Consider the following 17,607-nt stretch of genomic DNA (forward strand, 5'->3'; position numbering starts at 1 on the left):
ACCATGCCTAGCTCAGTTTTGTATTTTAGTGGAGACGTGGTTTCACCATGTTGGCCAGGCTTGTCTCGAACTCGTGGCCTCAAGTGATCTGCCCACCTCGGCCTCCCAAAGTGCTGGGATTACAGGGATGAGCCCCTGCTCCTGGCCTGCTTTTTTTTTTTTTTTTTTTTTAGCTTTCTATTATAAATCAAGCTTTTCAACTGCAGAGAAGTGGTGTGCCTGGAAGTGTCATGCATTTTTTTAACGCAAAATGTCCTTATTCATTTTTTGGATTCTTAAAATGGTATTTACTCATTATAAAATAAAATTTCAAACTAGAGACAATTTTAATGAAGTATATAAAAATCATGTGAAACACTATAAATCAGGCAAAACAATGTCAGTGTTCGGGTGAACATCCTTCCTCATTCTAAACATGTTCCCAGTATCAAAGAAATATAGAAATGCCTATTTCCTTAGTACTATTGTGCATGTTTCTTTCTCAGTGTTTCTGAAATTAGGCTTAACAGTCAACGTATACATTGAATGTGGGGTTCCTTCCCCACACTCCAAGAGAAACTGCTGTTAGTATTTAATGTCTTAAAATCATTTCTGTGAAAATACACTGTTTAATGTTGTACATAAATTGGATTATATATTTCTGTTTTACAATGAGCCATGTATATCTTTTTATTCTCAAATAGTACGTCATTATAATTTTTTTAACCAATTCCATATTTATAAACATGTAGGTATTTCCAAGTGTCAGTATTATAAAGAATACTACAGTGAACAGCCTTACATAAGATGTGTATATCTGTGTACTTATTTTTGTTTTATCTGGAAGTAATTTAAAAACAACTTTGAGAGGCAGGGTCTCACAGTGTTGCCCAGGCTGGAGTGCAGTGGCTATCACCAGCACAATCGTAGCGCACTGCAGCCTCAAACTCTTGGACTCAAGCAATCCTGCCTCAGCCTCCTGAGTAGCAGGCATGTGCCACCGTACCTGGCTTACATTTCACAATCTGATGCATGTTTCCAAACTTGCTCGTTAAGATTTAAATTTTAGAAATTTGTTACTAATTTATACTCCCACTATCAACATATGAGGGTATCAATATTTTTAATATTTGTCAATTTCATTGTTGATACATTATTTATACTTGCTTTTTTAAATGATAACTAGTGAACTTAGCATAGTGACGTGTTTTTATTGGCCATTTATAGATCTTCCATGAATCGCATATTCTTTTCTTTGCCACTTTTTCTCTTGTGATCTTGATGATTTTCTTATTAGTTTATATGAGCTCTTTATTTATTTTTTATTTTTTGAAACAGGGTTTCATTCTGTTGCCCAGGCTGGAGTGCAGTGGCATGATCATGGCTCACTGCAGCCTTAAACTCCTGGGCTCAAGCAATTCTCCCACCTCACCCTCCCAAGTAGCTGGGACTACAGGCACATACCACCATGCCTGGCTAATTTTTAATTTTTTTTTTTGGTAGAGATGGAGTCTCTGTGTTGCCCAGGCTGGTCTCAAACTCCTGGGCTCAAGTGATCCTCCTGCCTTGGCTTCCCAAAGTGCTGGGATTATAGGCATGATCCACCATGTCCAGCCTATGAGCTCTTTATATATTAAATCATTGACCCTATCATTTGGGATATTGCTATCCAGTGTTAGTTTTTAGGTGGTCAGACTTATCAGACTTTCTTTAATGAGTTCTGATTTTAAGAGTCTGCTTAAAGAAGTCTCTCCTCACCCACCATAAACCTAGGGTTAAAGGTATTCACCCATATCTTCTTCTCATCTTAAGTTTACCTCTTTTGTATTTAATAAAATGAAACCCATCTAGGATTTATTTTAGTATAGGAAGTACTCTTTGGCTTTTTCTTCAGCATGGATGTAGGCCAGCAGTAAAAAAAATTGCCTTAGATTTCTTCAGGATTATGTGTGCTTTTACAACAGTCTAGTTGATGATTTTTTTTTTTAAATTATGAGACCCACTGACCCCATGCTTAGCAACCTCTATTCTGAGTTTGTCAGAAATTAAGCAAAGAGAAAATGCCTGTTATTCCCTAGCAAACATCTCCAAATTCCTCTATAGTTGTAAATATAACTGCAATGGGAATTGTTTGATTTTTTGCAAAAATTAGATAAACCAGGAATAACATAAGCCAGACTAGTACTGTTTTTGTGGCCAAGATATAATTATTTTCTATTATGAAAATAAAACGGTACCCTTCTGTGATGTGCTTGGCTTTCCTTACATCCCCTGCAGTGGTGAGGACTGGGCAAAAGATCTTTCACAAAGAGAAACCCAGGCCAAATGACTTGGAACGCTTTGTCTTGGTAAGTCAGCACACTAGCAAAGAGACTGTGACAGAAGGCTGCACCCTAAGTGCGTGTGCCTCTAACCACAAACCACACGATGCTCTCTTGTTTCAGGGTGGGAGAGAAAGGCTGATTTTGTATGTGAGCAGTCATTCAGTTTTTGCACTTAACTTCCCAAGGCCACCATTTTTAGTACAGAGGTGTAGACAAGCATCATGAGGGTACCCTTGAGGGTACTAATCATTAGTACCTTGAGGTAGGATAAGTGAAATGCTGACCATATCCCATTGGGCTTGTGTATTACACTGAGTTGTGCAGACAAGCAGTTTATACTCATATACAGTGAGAGTTTGTTTCAAAAGTGGAAGGAGAGTTTGATAAGGGATTTTCTTCTCCAGGCTATTGAAAGAGGTCATCTTTCAGTATGGCTGAATGCAATGATAGTAGGCTAATTCACCAGCCTTGCCCAAATCTCTCTTCTACCCTTTTACTTTTCTCTTGCAGTGGATGACAGCACTGGAGTTATAAACTGCATCTGCTGGAAAAAGTTGAATACTGAGTCTGTATCAGGTAATTTTATTTGCCACATTCCTTTACTGTTCACCTAACTAATGGATTTTACTCGACGTAGTTCATCAAAACAGCTATAGGACTAAATTTTCACATTTATCTGCTGGTGAGTTACATTGATCTACCTGAAGCACTATACCCAGAGCTTTGGCTGCTCTGAAAACTGATGCCATAGGAAAGCCACTTGCTTTTCTTTCTCCCATCTCTTTGGTGCTCACTTCTTCCTAAGCCTACAGGAAAGCGAGTAGGTTACAGGGAGTTTCAGCAGTCCATTTTTACCATGCCCGTTATTACATAAGTCAAGGCATCATAGCCTAATTGCTAGCCAAGTCTGAATCCCCTTGTCCCAGCCGTATCACTTGACCAAAGAACATTTTGATGACTGTTTCTCTCACATGGTTGCCACTAACTTCTGTGCTGCCATGGTCCAGATTTCCTGAAATCTCTGTGTTCAAACAAATAATACCAGAAATTCTAAGATTGAGAAGGTAAGATAGGATTCCTTTGGAAGTTATCCATTAAGTAATATAAATTAAAAGAACTTTAAAATTGTATAGTGAACACATTGACTATAACTGAAACAACATTTGGAGTTGCTTGAATATATTTTCATAATTTTTAGATACTTTTGTTTTGTTTTGTTTTGTTTTGTTTTGTTTTGTTTTGTTAAGACAGGTTCTCACTATGTTGCCAGGGCTGGTCTCAAACTCCTGGACACAAGTGATCCTCCTGCCACAGCCTCCCAAAGTGCTAGGATTACAGGCTTGAGCCACCACACCTGGCCCAATTTTAGATACTTTTAAAGTTAAGTTCATAATATGAAAGAATATCATGCAATATTGGTGATGGTTTTTGGTTCTAGAGAAGCTACGAAAACTGGAAGCTTGTTTTTCCTGTGTTTCACAACATATACAGTGTAGTGCCATACACAGTGGGGTTATTCAGTAAACACTGCCTGCTCTAGTATCTAGCATCTAGTATCTATCTACTTGCATTATGTATGGTAAGAATATCTAATGCTTGGGGTCGTTTCTTCTTTTTTGCTGTAATGTGTCAGAATCTCAGCTTTGTACTTTGACTGTACCGATCAATGGAATGCTCATTTGCTTAATTTTCTGATGTATTTACATTTAGAATTTGGCTGTCAGTTTCATATAACTTTGGAATTCTAATCCCTAATTTGGGGACATCTAAATCAATGGCATTGCTTTGGTGAGGAAGGTTTGTAGGTAGATTTAAGGGAGACCACATGTTTTTAGGCAGATATTTGATAGGCAAGAAATAAACCTGTGACACAATCAGGTATCTGGATTTTTATGTATGTCTGAGGTGTTTTTCTTAATCTGTTTTGTGCTGCTGTTACAGAATATCTGAGACTGGGTAATTTTATAAAGAAAGAAATTTATTTCTCATAATTCTGAAGGTCAGAAATTCCAAGATCAAAGTTTTGGTGTCTGGTAAGGTCCAGGTCCCCCCTCCAAGATGGCACCTTGAATGCTGCATCCTCTAGAGGGAGGAGAACTGTTCCTCACATGGCTGAAGAGCACGAGAATGAGAACCACTTCTGCAGACCCATTTTATAGTGGCCTTCATTCATTCATGAGAGTGGAGCTCTCATAACCTAAACACCTCCCATTGGACCCCATCTTCCAACACTGTTGCATTAGGGGTGAAATTTCTAACACATATTTTGAGGGGACAAAAACATTCAAACTTGTTTTTGTCAAACTGTAGCAGTATTAAAATCATTTGCAGATTTTTGGTTGTTGTGACAATCTTCAGTCAGAAGGTGTACTTTGAATATGCATACTTGTTCTAGATGGAGAGTCAGCGAAGTTTTTCTGTAAAGGGCCATATTTTCTGCTTTGTGCACCCTATGATCTGTGTGTCTCTACTATTCAATGCTGCCATTATAGCGGAAAGTAACCACAGGCAGTACATAAGCAGATGGGCAGGCTGTGGTCCAATAAAACTTTATTTTAAAAAACAGGCTATGGATGGATTTGGTTCATGGGCTATAGTTTGCAGACCCCTGTTTTAGTCATTGTTTCAGTTTTCAAAATTAACTCTTTTTAAAGAAATAGCATCATCAGGAATATATAATTCTTACACTTAGTAATTTTTTAGATCAACAAAATGGCTATTAATACTGAGAGTCAGATTTTTAAAATATCAATAAGTAGATACAGGAATGAACAATCACAGTGGGTAGCCTTAATTTAAGATTGCTTTGCAAATATAACGAGAAGGTAAGAGTACAAGGAGAAAAGGAGAAAACCTAAAAATGAGTCTCATCGTCTTTAAATTGTTCCCAACTAGCCCATTCTCTCCTTTTTATTTAATTGCCCTTAGTTTAAAAGCTTTCCATTGGAAGGTGGCCAGCAAAGACTAATTTTTTAAACAAAATTTAGTCTGAGTCAAAATCATGTTCCAGTCCATTAAAGTGAAAGAATATAATATTAGCTCCTGTAAATGTCACATTGAATGTATTGTTTGGACTTGGCCTATGAGCAAAGTTAAGATTTCCTGGCCCTGAGTATTAGAATGTTAAAGGGGATTTCTCTTTCATGATGGAATAGACGCTGAAAGTGAAGTTCTGTCAGGCTCCAGTCTTCTCATTATATTCATTAAATTACACAGCTTGAGCCTCCTTTCGGCAATTTGGCTCACCCTTTAAGTGAAAGGTGGGCCTCTTGTTCTCAGGACAACCATCAGTCTGATCATTTCAGTGGTGCTACGTGAAGCATTTACTATCACCTATAATGTCTGCATAATGGCAATGAGATTTATAAATACCTTTAAAATTCAGCCTAAGTAGAAGAGGACCTGGGGATAGGGATGCAGATGGGACAGCCTTTTGAAAAAATAGCAGTTGGGAATTTTTTGAAGAAACCTAGTAAGTTCTGAGCAGCAGTAATGCTGATTGCATCCAGGTTCCTACCTATCACTTACTGAATGCACAGAGTTCTCTGTACTCCCTATGTTGCTGTTTCCCTGGGTATAGTAGGTGTGTTCAAGGAAAATTAATGCCTCTGCACGTTACAGAGCCACAGTTGTCAAAATTGTATTAGGTTGATTTTGATGAAGGGCTTCTCTATAAAGAAATACAGAGAGTAGATCATCTTGTATAAAAACACAGCCTCTTTTGCAATTTAAAAGCAAAATAAGATGTACGGAATAATTATGTATTTGTTAAGGTATTAAAAATCCAAATGACTGAAGCTGGTATAGGAGTTGTGAGCATGCGTGCATTGCTGACAACGTTGTCTAAAACAGAAGGGTTTGATCAGTTTATTCTGGCAAGCATTCTGACAGTATGTAATGAACTGTAAACTAGTTTGTAATTTTTTATCCAGTAATAATCTCTAATGAAAGACCCCCAAAACACAAGATACTTTTTCTAGAAGGTTTAATTATTCATCATCACAAATAGCTTATGTTTAATTATTTCCTATAAATATGGAATTGTGCTAAGTGCAGAATGTAAGTATTCAATTAGATCATGCACAACAACTCTGTGTATGAGGTAGACTCTAGTGTTACCTCCATTTCATAATTGAGGAAACTGAAATGTAAGAGTAGAAAGGAAACTGAGGCACAGTGAGGTGAAGCAGGTTAAGCAGCCTGTCCAAGGTTACACAGCTAGTAGGAGGTAAACTGAGATTCATGTCAGGTCTTTCTGACTCCAATAGCCAAATGCCGATGGCTAAGCTGTACTGCCCCTATATAGTGCTAGTGAAAAAAAACCAAAGTAAAAAATTATAAAACTGTACCTATAATCCCAGCTACTCAAGAGACTGAGGTGGGAGGATCACTTGAGGCCAGGAGTTCAATTCCAGCCTGGGCAACATAGCGAGACCCCATCTCTAATAAACATAAAATGCTTGGCTGTGTAGCTTCTTTGGATACATATGTGTATTTGAAATTATGCTAGACAGAAAACAGAACACACAGTCTTTTACACCCACCAGCTGTAACTGGGAAATATGAGTATCTTCCTGGGGCAGGCAGCAGAGAGTAAGGGATAAGTGGGATGGCTCTGGAGCTAGAGACTGCCTGGGTTCAAACCCCAGCCTTGTCTCTAACTAGCTGTTTTATTTTGGGCAAGTTGCTTGACCTCTCTGTGACTCAGTTTCCTCATCTCTAAAATGGGGCTAATAAGCAGGAGTGGTTGTGAGGACTAAATGTGCTAATATATTGTAAAGTCCTTAGAATAGCACCTGTAGTACCCAGACATTGTGACAATTCTTCTTACTTAATACAATTTGGAAGTAAAATAGTGATAGAAGTTATTTAGAATTGAGTGTACGTTGGGTTTTTTCATCATGAAGTTGCTCAAGTTTATAGTTTTAAGTAGTGACAGAGAGAGAGAAAGTGTGAGTGTGCGTGTGTGTGTGTGTGTGTTTGAGAGAGAGAGACAGAGAGATTAGCCTAGTTTCCCAACAGAGATGAGAGGGGAGAAATTGGGATGTTGAGCACTCAGGTGGGACGAGTCTCCTCACAAGGACATTTGAAAGGTTGTTTAAAGCTATTGCTACCACACCTAGTTGAACTCATTGTACAGAATTCGTCTCAAGGCCATACAGTGCCCTTTGACTGCACTGGCGATGCAGGGCAGGAAAGAAGGCCCTGGAGCCTGTCGGAACTTGCCCTCTGGACCTCAGTCTAGACTCCATTCCCTTCACCCCACTCTTGAATAATTACAGTTTATACCTTTTTCTCAGTGGAAGACTCCAAAAGGTTATGTGGATTTCCAGCAGTAGAACAATTACTCAGAAGTAGAATAAATAAGCATATTGTGTTGGTCTTACCCTAAAACTGTCTCACAGGTGTGGTAGAGTGATTGTGGTATAACTTTTTCTCTTTCCCTCTGGCTCTAAACAACTACAGCTGCTCCAAGTGCAGCAAGAGAGCTCAGCTTAACCTCGCAACTTAAGAAGCTACAAGAGACCATTGAGCGGAGAACAAAGATAGAGATTGGGGACACGATCCGAGTCAGAGGCAGTATCCGCACATACAGAGAAGAGCGAGAGATTCATGCCACGGCTTACTGTAAGCACAAGATATTTCTACCAAATTGGTGGTTTTTCTGGATGTGCATTCAGTAAACCTCTTGTTCACCTGGAAGTCAAACTTTCAAAAAGTTCAGTTAAGATACAACTCTATTTAATGAGTGAATTACATTGTTTAACATGCTTTCTTTAGAAAATGAGCATTTCTTAATTTTGTTTTGAAGAGAGCTAATTATAAGTTGGGAAAGAAAATGAATTATTTACTTTATATATGGTTGGCAAGTTTATTTGGATGACATAGTAGAGTTTCCAAAGCACTTTCAAGTTCAGAATGTCAATGCATTAGGATGGAATATGAACATTCTTCAAAATAATGGAAATTTTAAAATGTTTTCTTTATTTTTTTTTTTCTTTTTTTGAGACAGGGTCTCACACTATTGCCCAGGCTGTAATGCAGTGGCACAGTCACAGCTCACTGCAACCTCAAATTCCTGGGCTCGGGAGATTCTCCCACCTCAGCCTTCTGAGTAGCCAAAACTACAGGCATGCGCCACCACACCCAACTAATTTTTTATAGAGATGGGGTTTCGCCATGTTGCCCAGGCTGGTCTCAAACTCCTGAGCTCAAGAGATCTGCCTACCTCAGCCTCCCAGAGTGCTGGGATTACAGCCGTGCGCTGCTGTGCCTGGCCAGAAATTTCTTGAACACCATTAAGTCCATTAACTTGAAATGAAAACAGCTAATCAGAAATATGACAGTTCCCCATCATCTTCCCTTTGCACTGTGCTAGCTGGTTTTCAGTTGGAAATCTCAAGGACAACCCCTGCTGTCCACCAGAGGAGGAGACGAATCAATACATTGATGTGCTTTCTTGGTTCCTTGACCCTGGCCAAGCCCATGACACTTAGGGCATCGCATTCCCTCATGCAGGATGACTGGGAGCCATTTAGTGCATCTAGACTGTGATCCCTGGGCACTCACAGGGAGGAAGGCCCACCCAGCACCTCATTTACTGTTGTCCTAGCAGCAGTTTGGGCCTGGGAAAGAACTGATCTCAATGTAATTTGCAATTTCTGTGGCATCTTTTTTCTGGTCACTTGTTAGATAAAGTGGACGACCCAGTGTGGAACATTCAAATTGCAAGGATGCTTGAGCTGCCCACTATCTACAGGAAAGTTTATGACCAGCCTTTTCGCAGCTCAGCCCTAGAGAAACAAGAGGCACTAAGGTAAGTGGTGCCTTATCACTGCTGAGCACGTGACCACGGCAGGAAAGCGAAGCAGCGGGAGCCCAGATGCTGGGGTCAGCCTGGGTTCAAATCCCGAATCATCCACCTACACACTGTGGAGCTCTGAGCAAGCCCTCTAGCCTGCTCTGTGCTTCAATTTCCTCTACTGTAACGTGAAGAGAATAATAGCACAGATGTCCTAGGGTGGTTGTGAGGAAATTATGTGTGTAATTGGAGTCACTGAAGGAGGAGTGGAGGCAGGAGCAGAGAAAAACACTTTGAAGAAATAATAATGCCTGACATTTTTCCAAGTTTGATAAAACTTTAAACTCACAGATCTAGGAAGCTTAATGAACTCCAAGGCAAGAAACCTGAAGAAAACTGTAGCAAGTCACCTTATAATCAAAATATGATACCATAGCATGTCATAATCAAAAACCTGTTCTAAAAAAACCTACACCAGTCATTCTCAACCAGGGATGATTTTACTTTTTTATATGGGAGGAAAACAACCCAGGAGGAATGAGAGTGTGTGGATATTTGCTAATGCATGCATAAAAGAACTCTGAGAGGAGACACAGAGAACCGGTAACAGCAGCTCCCTGGGGGGTGGGGACCAAAGGATAGAACAGGAAGGGGATAGAAAGGAGACTTCACTGCTTATCCTTTAATGTTTTTTAACATGAATATATTATCTATTCAAAAAAGTGTGTTAAAAGTACAACTATAGACTCATATAAAAAGTGAAAATTCTCCATTTTCCTGTCTCCACTTTCCTGCCTCAGCACCATTCCCCAGAGATTACCGATGTTCATAAGCCAATGTGTGTCTTTTTAAATTAGTTTCTTCTGTGCTTACACAAGTGTGAATATTCACCCATAGATTTTGTGGGTTTCCATTTGTTTTGTATAAAATAGGACCATACCTTACATGCTGTTTTGCAGTTTGACTTTTTTTCTCCTAATCTGTCATGAATATCTTAGTTCCTGTAGTTCTGCCTCATCATTTTAAACAACCACATAATGTTCACTGTATGAATTACTCTTTGTATGAAAAACAAACCCCAATATAGTGTTGCATTTTCTAGCTAACTTTCTGTTTTTTATGCACCAAAAAGGAACAAAGGTGATGGTTTTCTGCAGAGCTCTTTAATACTTTCCCTCCGCAGCAATCCAGGCGCCCTGGACCTCCCCAGTCTCACGAGTTTGCTGAGTGAAAAAGCCAAAGAATTCCTCATGGAGAACAGAGTGCAGAGCTTTTACCAGCAGGAGCTGGAAATGGTGGAGTCTTTGCTGTGCCTTGCCAATCAGCCTGTGATTCACAGTGCCTGCTCTGACCAAGTGAGTGCAGCATGCCCGCGTGAGAATTCTGGTTCCCTGCCCTAGATCTGCAACTGCAGGTGTGGGTGAAAGTGACTGTGGCATGAAGATTCACAGAGTTGACCCAGGGAACAGAGGGGATGGTTCTGTCACACATTGTTTCTATTCTGGAAAGGTCATTGACCACTAAGAACTTGAAATGAGGCATAAGGCTGGACCTGCCCCTACCCCTTCCTTATTTTATTATTATTATTTTTTTCGGAGACACAATCTCACTCTGTCGCCCAGGCTGGTGATTCTCCTGCCTCGCAAGTAGCTGGGACCACAGGCATGTGTCATCATGCCTGGCTAACTGAGATAACTTTTTCTAAGAGGAATAAAAAATTAAAAAATAGAAAATTCTTAAGTGTTCTTTGAAATTTTACTCATAAATGACACTGAATACAACTCGGTCTTTATTTAAACTCCTAAAACACAATGGTTTAGTCTTGTTCTGAAAAAGACAGAGCAAGTCATTAAAAACCATGGTTCAAGTTCAAGAATCATTTTGCTGATCAATAAATCATCTTGGATGGATAATTACCTCCTCTTATCTACTTCCCTGTCACTTGGCTTCTGCTGAGATTAAACATCCATCTCAATGAATACTAACAACCTAGTACTGTGGACCTTAGACTATTATTATTTTTTTCTACTCAAATATTAAGCATAATAAGATTAAGAAAGGAGGGGCTGGGTGCAGTGGCTCATGCCTGTAATCCCAGTATTTTGGGAGGTCAAGGTGGGCAGATCACTTGAAGCCAGGAGTTCGAGATCAGCGTGGCCAAAATGGTGAAATATTGTTTCTACTAAAAATACAAAAATGAGACAGGGTCTCACTCTGGGTGACCCTGACCCCTGACTGTCACCCAGAGTGAGACCCTGTCCCAAGAAGAAAAAGAAAAAAGAGAAAGTTATCTCCATGTTTTTACTCCTAGTGTTACTTGGGTAACTTGTTTGGTTGCTTGGTGTTGACGTATTGCTTGGAATTAAGAATTATTTGAGACATTGGTTTTAGGCTTTCCCTTTCATTACAGGTCTTAGGTTTGTTGTTGTTGTAACATGACTCATTTATTTATTTTCTTTATCCCACCAGGGAATGATCTCAGCTTAAATGTCCCTCCTTGCCCTCCCTGGCCGTCTAGCTGCTCTGATTGCCACGTGGCCCCTCACTCTTACACCCTGTTTTTGTATCTGACATCACTGGTCTGTCTTTGTTTGCCTGCCTGTTCCTCCATCAGAATTTAAGTTCTGTGAGAGCAGAGGCCTTGTCTGTCTTATTCTTTGCTGTCTACCCGGGGCCTAGAACAGGGCTGGCATAAAGCAGATTCTCAGTAATTATTTGCTGATTGAAGGAATGAATGATTTTTAAAAATTCAAATTGTCCCACAAAGTGTAAAGGTAAAGGTCAATTTCTTTCCCATCCTCCCTCTCACTCCCTTTCCCCTAAGACAAGCACCAGTACTAGTCTCTGGAATATCCTTCTGAGATAGTCTGTGCTTACATGTACTCTAAGTCATTGTAACCCCTTCTGTTTTACACAGATGTTAGCATGGCGTAGTATACTATGAGACACCTCACTTTTCATTGACTTGTGTCTTACAGATTATTTCCTAGCCGTACATATAGGTTGGCCCCTACAGTCTTTTGTCACATGTACCATCATGTATGTGACCAATCTCTCTGTTCCTGGACTGTTTAGATGTTTTCTAATCTCTTGCCATTACCAACAAGGCTGCTGTGGACACCCTTGCTAGGTAACATAAGTTGTTCTTGATTTTGGTGGAACAGATACTGAGTCACATCCTGACCTCCTGGGCATGACCACTGCTTCTCAGTTTTGTTTGTGGTCCTAATTATCTCTTCTGGGCAACAGCCTGATGTGCCCAGTGACCCATGGTTTCATACTGGGAGATGAGGGATATCGTTTCAGAAAACACCAAGGTGGAAAGGGTCACGACTGGCTGCTTTGTTCTTCGCCAAGGTTGCTTCAAACAGTTGCAGCGCTCCAGCTGTCGGCTGACAGCAAGATTGACCTTCTTCCCACTTAATCATTTAGAGGCAGCTCAAAGCCAAATTGACCTCCTAGGACTGCGGATGGTTCTATCAGCATGTTTGGAAAGAAATTTTAAAGCTTAGCGAAGACCATATTTTTCTTGTGAACCAGCTCTTCCGTGATAGCTATAATTAAGTAAAGAGAGAGACTTAAGGACTCTTTGAGGACTAAAAGACTCCTCCATTCAAAATGATCTGTGGAGAACCTTTGGCATATCTTTTTGAAAATGCTTACAGCAGAAACTTGTGTCTGCCTAGTGCTATATGTTTAAAAAGAATTGAATATGGTACTATATTTGTTTTGTCTTTGGAAACTCTTTTTTCTATCAATTATGAATTAGTCCCCACATTGCACTGGTTGGGGAGGTCAGTGTGATTAAATTGAGTTCTGTTTAATAGATTCCTAGGAGACTAAAGGTGCTTTACAATGAGAGTGAAACCCTATATCCTTTGGCACTTTCTGTTGTCATACAGATGAAAGCTTAACAAAAACAAATCATTGTGATGGTGTTATAGTTTAGAGGCAGAGAGAGAGCAGGCTTGAATGTTTCCTCCTTTTTTTCATAGTGGTCCTTCTTAGCAAATCCAGAAACATGATAAGCAGGGCCTGCAAAACCATTGTTTGTTTGACAGCTGGATGACTGCTGAGTTTGTTTGGGAATGAAGACTATATATATTTCAGGGATCCACCCAGTTCCTGACCTGAGATGAGGAGAGGCTTGGTAAGGCGCAGTACGTTTAGCTAGTCACTGTTTTTTTTTGTTTTTTGTCTGTGAGCAATTTCGGTTTCCTAAATCTGATGAGTCTGTCATTGCTTTTTTGAAAAAGGCAAGAAAGACACAGATCCCAGCCCAGGAAAAGCTGCTGGCTGGAAGAGACGATTAGTGGCTTTACCCTTGAGACTATGGTCTTTATAACTAGGCCAGGGAAATATGTCCCAAGGTCAGCAGAGGCAAATGTTTTTGGAAAGGAAGCTTCAAGTATTGTTTATATTTACAGAGAGACATTTCTGTTGAGTCTCACAGTTCTGAAACTGTGTTTTTAATCTCCCAGGCCCAGCATTCTCTCTTCCTGCTACTTGATCTTACTGAAATCTGGGAGGGGGAACTAGACGTTTTATATGGTTTTGGGATAACCAAAAGTCATTTTTAAAGACAAGAATAATCATGTAACAATCATCTCTAGTTAGTTTCCAATTTATTTCTATCTTGCAAAGAGATGTAATAAACCGAACCCTTAGGATCCTTACGTTAAATTGACTAAAGAATATAGATCTCCTTAGAATTATAAAGATTAAGTAGTTTTGAAGGTTTGCAAAGGAGTCTGTATCGCGCTGATGGTGCATCCCCTAAGAGCACTCAGGTATGAAATTAAAAGCAGTTTTGCCCTAAGCCTCTGTGAATAAAAAGATGTGTGGCTGAGGATTGCTAGGTGAGGTGTTTATTCTAAACACACCCAGAGAGCTTTTCTGCCTGTGGGAGTTGTCAAATATTTCTCAGCCTTATTCTCCCTTCAGAATGGAAGCTGTCCTAACCTGGAATGTTTGTCAGTTTTGGAGTCCTAATGATGAGGTTCTCCAGTTTGTTCTTTTAAGGAAAAACTTACACTGTTAATTCAATTAGAGTGTTAGGCTGTTATCGTTAGCCCAGGAGAGTACATTTGTGAAACATCACCAGGATCTTTTACAGTAACAAAAAGCCTGTTTGGGAGGCCTCTTCTAGAAAGAGAAGGTTTCTCTGGGATGGACCTGTGAACACTTGGGACTCTATGGAGGCTCTTCCCTCTCCCCTTGAGGAAATGTCATTAGCAAATCTCAGCCAGGCTTTTTCAGCACCTCTGGGTACTGCCCCACATAGCCTTTGTAAGTATCTTTCAATAGAGGTAGGACTTGGCCTTCAAATGCTTTACTGGGAGCTTTGCCACATTTGTTTAGAACTCTGATCTTTTCAATATCTTGACAAATTTCTGTCACATTGAAAGTGGATCTGTAGGCTGGGCGCGGTGGCTCACACCTGTAATCCCAGCACTTTGGGAGTCCAAGCTGGGTGGATCATGAAGTCAGGAGATCAAGAACATCCTGGCTAACATGGTGAAAGCCCATCTCTACTAAAACTACAAAAAATTAGCCGGGCGTAGTGGCGGGCACCTGTAGTCCCAGCTACTCGGGAGACTGAGGCAGGAGAATGGTGTGAACCCGGGAGGCGGAGCTTGCAGTGAGCTGAGATCGCGCCACTGCACTCCAGCCTGGGTGACAGAGCGAGACTCCATGTCAAAAAAAAAAAAAAGAATCTGTACTTTGAAGGGCAATTGTTGTTCGCCATTTTCTTTGTTTTAGGAAGGAGCGGAAAATCCCCAATGATACACACTCTCTAATGTGTATTTGTTTCCATTCGTCTCACATTTACTTTATCAGTCACCTAACATGTGCTAGGTAGTAGGTGGCCAAGATGAAACAAAGTCCCTGACTCAAGAAGCACCCGATCTGGTCAAGCATGGGGGGACTAGCTGATAGCCTGGCTTCCCCAGGGATAAGAAGCAGGATGACCTGGATGACCCTCTCCAGGCAAACTTGTCTCTAGAGAAGGGAAGAAACACTGAAAGTGAGGGGGAAAGCTGACAGCAGCAGAGGTCCCTTCCAGGTGGGGACTGTGCTTCACCAGGACTGCTGTCTACCTTCAGCCTTGTGGACTCCCCTTGGTGGACCTCTGCACAGCCTCTATTCTCCTCCATTTAAAATAATGAGGCTATTTAATACTTCATGCTGGAGTCCCCAAATTATTCCAACTTACATAAAAATCTTTGAAGTCCCTAGGAAGAGATTGTTACAGCCTCAATTTTAATGGAAAAGGGGGCTAATATATATATACAGTGTTTTGGTTTTGTATACAAAATAAGTCAAAGATTGTCCAACAGTGAGGGTAACTTTTTTTATTCTGCACTACAGAGTGAGTTCATTAAAAAAAAAAATCAAAACTAAGGTATGGAACAGTTATGAAAGGTGACCTACCAGGGCACACTTCTCAGTCCTCCTTAAATGCCATCCTGCTACGGTGGTACATACCAGGATCTTTTTGACTCAGCAGTTAACAGGCCTGTTGGACAAATTCATGAACCAGTTGGTCTAGGGAGTTGCTCTCAGGTGCTGTAAGGTGAGACTTATTTCTTTTCTTTTTTTCTTTTTCCTCTCTACACAGGTGAATTTTAAGAAGGACACCACTTCCAAGGCAATTCATAGTATATTTAAGAATGCTATACAACTGCTGCAGGAAAAAGGACTTGTTTTCCAGAAAGATGATGGTTTTGATAACCTATACTATGTAAGACATTTACAACTTAACTTTTTTCCTTCGTAGCTTCAATTACAAATATATTTATTACTTACGGATAACCACTTAATTATTATTAAAAATCATTGAGGAGGTACATAAAATCAGAAGTCAAAGTTGGCCCTTATCCTTCCCCAAGGTATCTCTTTTAATATTAGTTGACCTATGAACCACACAAGTTTGAACTGTGTGGGTCCACTTATATGCAAACTTTTTCAGCCAAATGCAGACGGAAAGTACAGTATTTGCAGATGTGAAACCCACATATGAGGAGGGCTAACTTTTCGTACATGCAGGTTTCACAGAGCCAACTTCAGGACTTGAGTGTGTGTGGATTTTGGTATACCTGAGGGTCCTGGGACTGATCCACCGAGTATACCGAGAGACAACTGTATATCCTTCTAGACATTTATCTGTACATTTACAAATGCATACATATAAATATATGCTCCTGTGGCTTTTTAATTGTTTCAAATCCCTGGCTTATGCAAGAGCCTTTTTGTTTTATAAAAAATGCCATCATCTTCTAAATCAACATTTCTCAATCTGAACACTATTCGGGCTAGGTGATTGAGTGTCGTGGGAGCTGTCCTGTGCATTGCAGGATATTTAGCAGTATCCCTGACCTTCACCTACTGGAGACCAGTAGCAGCACCTCAATTGTGACAACCAAAAATGTCCCTGGACATTGCCAAATGTCTTCTGGGATCATTGAGACTTGCTACTCTAAATAATGCTCTACACCTTTTTTGGTACCAAAATAACACGTCACAGGCACCTTTCCACATTAGTAGTTATAAATCTACCTCTTTATTTTTAACATCCTCAGGGTATTCCATACTGTGGGTACCTGTCATGTATTTTTTAGCCATTCCTTTTTGATGGATACTTAGGGTATTTCTAAGTTTTGCTGTCACAAATAGTGTTGCAGTGGCTATTTTTGCACAACTATGTTTGTGAACTCATGTCAGTATTTCTGTAAGATTGACTCTTAAAAGAAGAGTTGCTGGAGCAGAGGGCATGGCCATTTAAGCTTTTGGTTGACACAGTGTGATGGACCTACCTGAAGGCTGTACCAGTTGACTCCCAGCAGGAGTATGGGTGCTTGTTTGCGTCACTCTTTCCAAGTTAAAAGTTCGCCTTGGCTGGGCGCGGTGGCTCAAGCCTGTAATCCCAGCACTTTGGGAGGCCGAGACGGGCGGATCACGAGGTCAGGAGATCGAGACCATCCTTGCGAACACGGTGAAACCCCGTCTCTACTAAAAAATAAAAATAATTAGCCGGGCGAGGTGGTGGGCGCCTGTAGTCCCAGCTACTCAGGAGGCTGAGGCAGGAGAATGGCATAAACCTGGGAGGTGGAGCTTGCAGTGAGCCGAGATCTGGCCACTGCGCTCCAGCCTGGGCGACAGAGCGAGACTCCGTCTCAAAAAAAAAAAAAAAGTTCGCCTTTTTTTGCATACCTTTAATATTGGAGGAGCTAAGCTGGAAATGGGCCTTCTCAGGACCACTGACATCAGTGGTGTGGACTTAGTTACGTGCAGCTCTCCCAGAGACTGATCAAATTCCAGAAGTCTCACTATTTACAGGCAAGATTCCTGAGGGGGAGCTTTTCTTTTTTTTTTTTTTTTTTGAGACGGAGTCTCGCTCTGTCACCCAGGCTGGAGTGCTGTGGCCGGATCTCAGCTCACTGCAAGCTCCGCCTCCCGGGTTCACGCCATTCTCCTTCCTCAGCCTCCCGAGTAGCTGGG

The 17,607-nt window shown here is 40.6% G+C and overlaps 1 protein-coding gene across 2 annotated transcripts in view; it reads left to right on the plus strand.

Moving 5' to 3' along the window:
* STN1 (STN1 subunit of CST complex) overlaps nucleotides 1-17,607 on the plus strand; it is a 42,060-nt gene that overhangs the window by 10,660 nt on the left and 13,793 nt on the right. For both annotated transcript variants that reach the window (XM_017851823.1, XM_017851822.1), the window contains exons 4-8: nucleotides 2,814-2,879; nucleotides 7,770-7,931; nucleotides 8,997-9,120; nucleotides 10,289-10,460; nucleotides 15,728-15,850. In XM_017851823.1, coding sequence (XP_017707312.1) covers nucleotides 2,814-2,879; nucleotides 7,770-7,931; nucleotides 8,997-9,120; nucleotides 10,289-10,460; nucleotides 15,728-15,850 — 647 coding nt within the window. The remainder of the gene's footprint in view (nucleotides 1-2,813; nucleotides 2,880-7,769; nucleotides 7,932-8,996; nucleotides 9,121-10,288; nucleotides 10,461-15,727; nucleotides 15,851-17,607) is intronic.

Source organism: Rhinopithecus bieti, unplaced genomic scaffold (genome assembly GCF_001698545.2).
Source record: "Rhinopithecus bieti isolate Rb0 unplaced genomic scaffold, ASM169854v2 scaffold_31787, whole genome shotgun sequence".
Classification (NCBI taxonomy): Eukaryota; Metazoa; Chordata; class Mammalia; order Primates; family Cercopithecidae; genus Rhinopithecus; species Rhinopithecus bieti.